Source organism: Octopus bimaculoides, chromosome 6, assembly GCF_001194135.2.
Source record: "Octopus bimaculoides isolate UCB-OBI-ISO-001 chromosome 6, ASM119413v2, whole genome shotgun sequence".
Taxonomy (NCBI): Eukaryota; Metazoa; Mollusca; class Cephalopoda; order Octopoda; family Octopodidae; genus Octopus; species Octopus bimaculoides.
This window is the reverse complement of record NC_068986.1, coordinates 84831843-84833980: the sequence shown is the minus strand read 5'-3', so window position 1 is coordinate 84833980 and position 2138 is coordinate 84831843. Positions and strand designations below refer to the sequence as shown.

At 31.8% G+C, this 2138-nt stretch overlaps 1 protein-coding gene across 1 annotated transcript in view; it reads right to left on the bottom strand.

The window, feature by feature from the left end:
* The window catches only part of LOC106877398 (mucin-4), a 49009-nt gene that overhangs the window by 24075 nt on the left and 22796 nt on the right, over positions 1 to 2138 (bottom strand). The window contains exons 12-13 of the mRNA XM_014926292.2: positions 1478 to 1685; positions 456 to 619 (exon numbers count right to left, since the gene is read on the bottom strand). Of these exons, the coding sequence (XP_014781778.2) occupies positions 456 to 619; positions 1478 to 1685 (372 nt within the window). The remainder of the gene's footprint in view (positions 1 to 455; positions 620 to 1477; positions 1686 to 2138) is intronic.

The window sequence follows — 2138 nt, the reverse complement described above, 5'->3', positions numbered from 1 at the left end:
TAATAATAAGAAGAAGAAGAAGAAGAAGAAGAAGAAGAAGAAGAAGAAGAAGAAGAAGAAGAAGAAGAAGAAGAAGAAGAAGAAGAAGAAGAAGAAATACGTATATAATATAGTGAAGTTGAGCCACTCATTCAAGTTATTTCATTCTGCATTTCTGCATCGGAATAGGAGACTGCAGCATACACTGCAAAAGTTTCTTGCCATAGAAAACTACTTGTCCATGAGAAGAGAGATGTGTATTTTGTTGAGACATGAGCAATGTACATCGGAGGTTCACATGGTCAAAATCTTTACTCCTTTAAATTGCCACTACATTTCATTTGTCTAAATTCTCATATAGATTGGGTTTGGCTAAGCACATACATTTAGTCAGCAACTGTTTTTTCACAATATACATTATATTATTATAAATAAAATATTCATATGAGTTTGTGCACATGATTTATAATTCTCACCAGCATATTCTTTTTTGCAGTCACATGACTGCAGCATAAAGTTTTCTGTTCTGATTTTTGGGTTATCTTTTGCGCAGCTTCCGTGACCAGAACATCCACTGCATAGCACAATATTCATAATGAATTCGGCAGAGAAAGCATTTTTGCCATCTTGAGCAATAATGCTGAAAAAGAAGTATAACAATATCAGTATATGCATTAATTAAACATACAACATATTTTAAAGTTTTCCGTTATGCTATTTCAACGTTTGTCGTGTAAACTTGATGATGATGATGATGATGATGATGATTAAGAGGGGGGAGGGGGATTATGATAATGATTATTCCGGAATATTTATGTAATGTATGTATGAAGTATGTATGTATGCATGTATGTATATATGTACGTGCACATGGATGTAAGTTTTTCTGGTGCATTTAAAATTTATCGCCGATTAAACTTCGAACAAATCCATCATTCGTTTAATTTTTAAATAATTAATCTTACTACTGATTAAACATTAAGTTATTTAATTTTTTATCACTTATTTAATTTTAGTATCTATTAAATTCAATTCATTTGATTTTATTACCGGTTAATCAAACGATATGATTTCATCACTGCATAAAATTAAGTAATTTGATTATAGCAATTGTTTAACTATGGTTAAACTAAACTCATTGTATTTGATTATTGTTTAAACTATATTAAGCGGTTCTATTTTAGCATTACTTAAACCTTTATGGTTTAACTATAAAAATAGGGCTGGGTTTTCGATGAGGAACCTTATTCCATGCAAAATGTAAATTGCTCTACCAAATATACACAATGAAACGTTTTAAGGTTATATTTTCCAGGAGTTTCAAATCTCAAGTCAATTTGATATGAAGTCTTTTGTTACTTCAAATCGAACTGCAGCACTGAATTTTAATTGTATGAGAACAACAGTATTCTGTGAATTTAAGAGCTCTGCAAAATTTCATCAATGTGCGTCAATGATACAATGAAATAACATGGTTAAAAATTCATCTTTAACTCACCTGATATTAACTGCATTTGAATGCATCAAATATATTGATAATGTAATATTGGATCCGTTTTTACTGACATTAAAATACTCGCCACCTTGTTGCTTTATGACTGTGATAGTATCATTTTCAGCATCTGTGACACTGAGAATGGCAGTGGCTGTTTGATTTATAATTATATTAACAGTTTCTTCACCGGAAATTTCAGGGGCTGTGTTTCCTGTGATAAAGCAGAATTGTCATCAATAATTTTGTTAAGTATCATAAAAATAAGTTAAAAACCGAAGAAATTAATAGTTGTCGGTCGGTGAAACTTATTTGAAATTTTATCTTCCGTCTATATACTACCTTACAGAAATTTATGGGGAAATTAATGAAATTATCAGTCGACATACAAATAATATTGGTTACCTTACTAAAGGTATCAGTGGAACAGAGAAGGTTAAAATATTCTTTCCTTTTATTCTTTTACTTGTTCCAGTAATTTGACTGCAGCCAAGCTAGATCTCAGTCTTTAGTCGAGCAAATCGACCACAGGACTTATTCTTTGTAAACCAAGTACTATCGGTCCTTTTTGCCGAACCGCTAAGTTACGGGTACGTAAATGCACCACTATCGATTGTCAAGTGAAGTTGGGGACCCACACACACACACACACACACACACAGGGCTT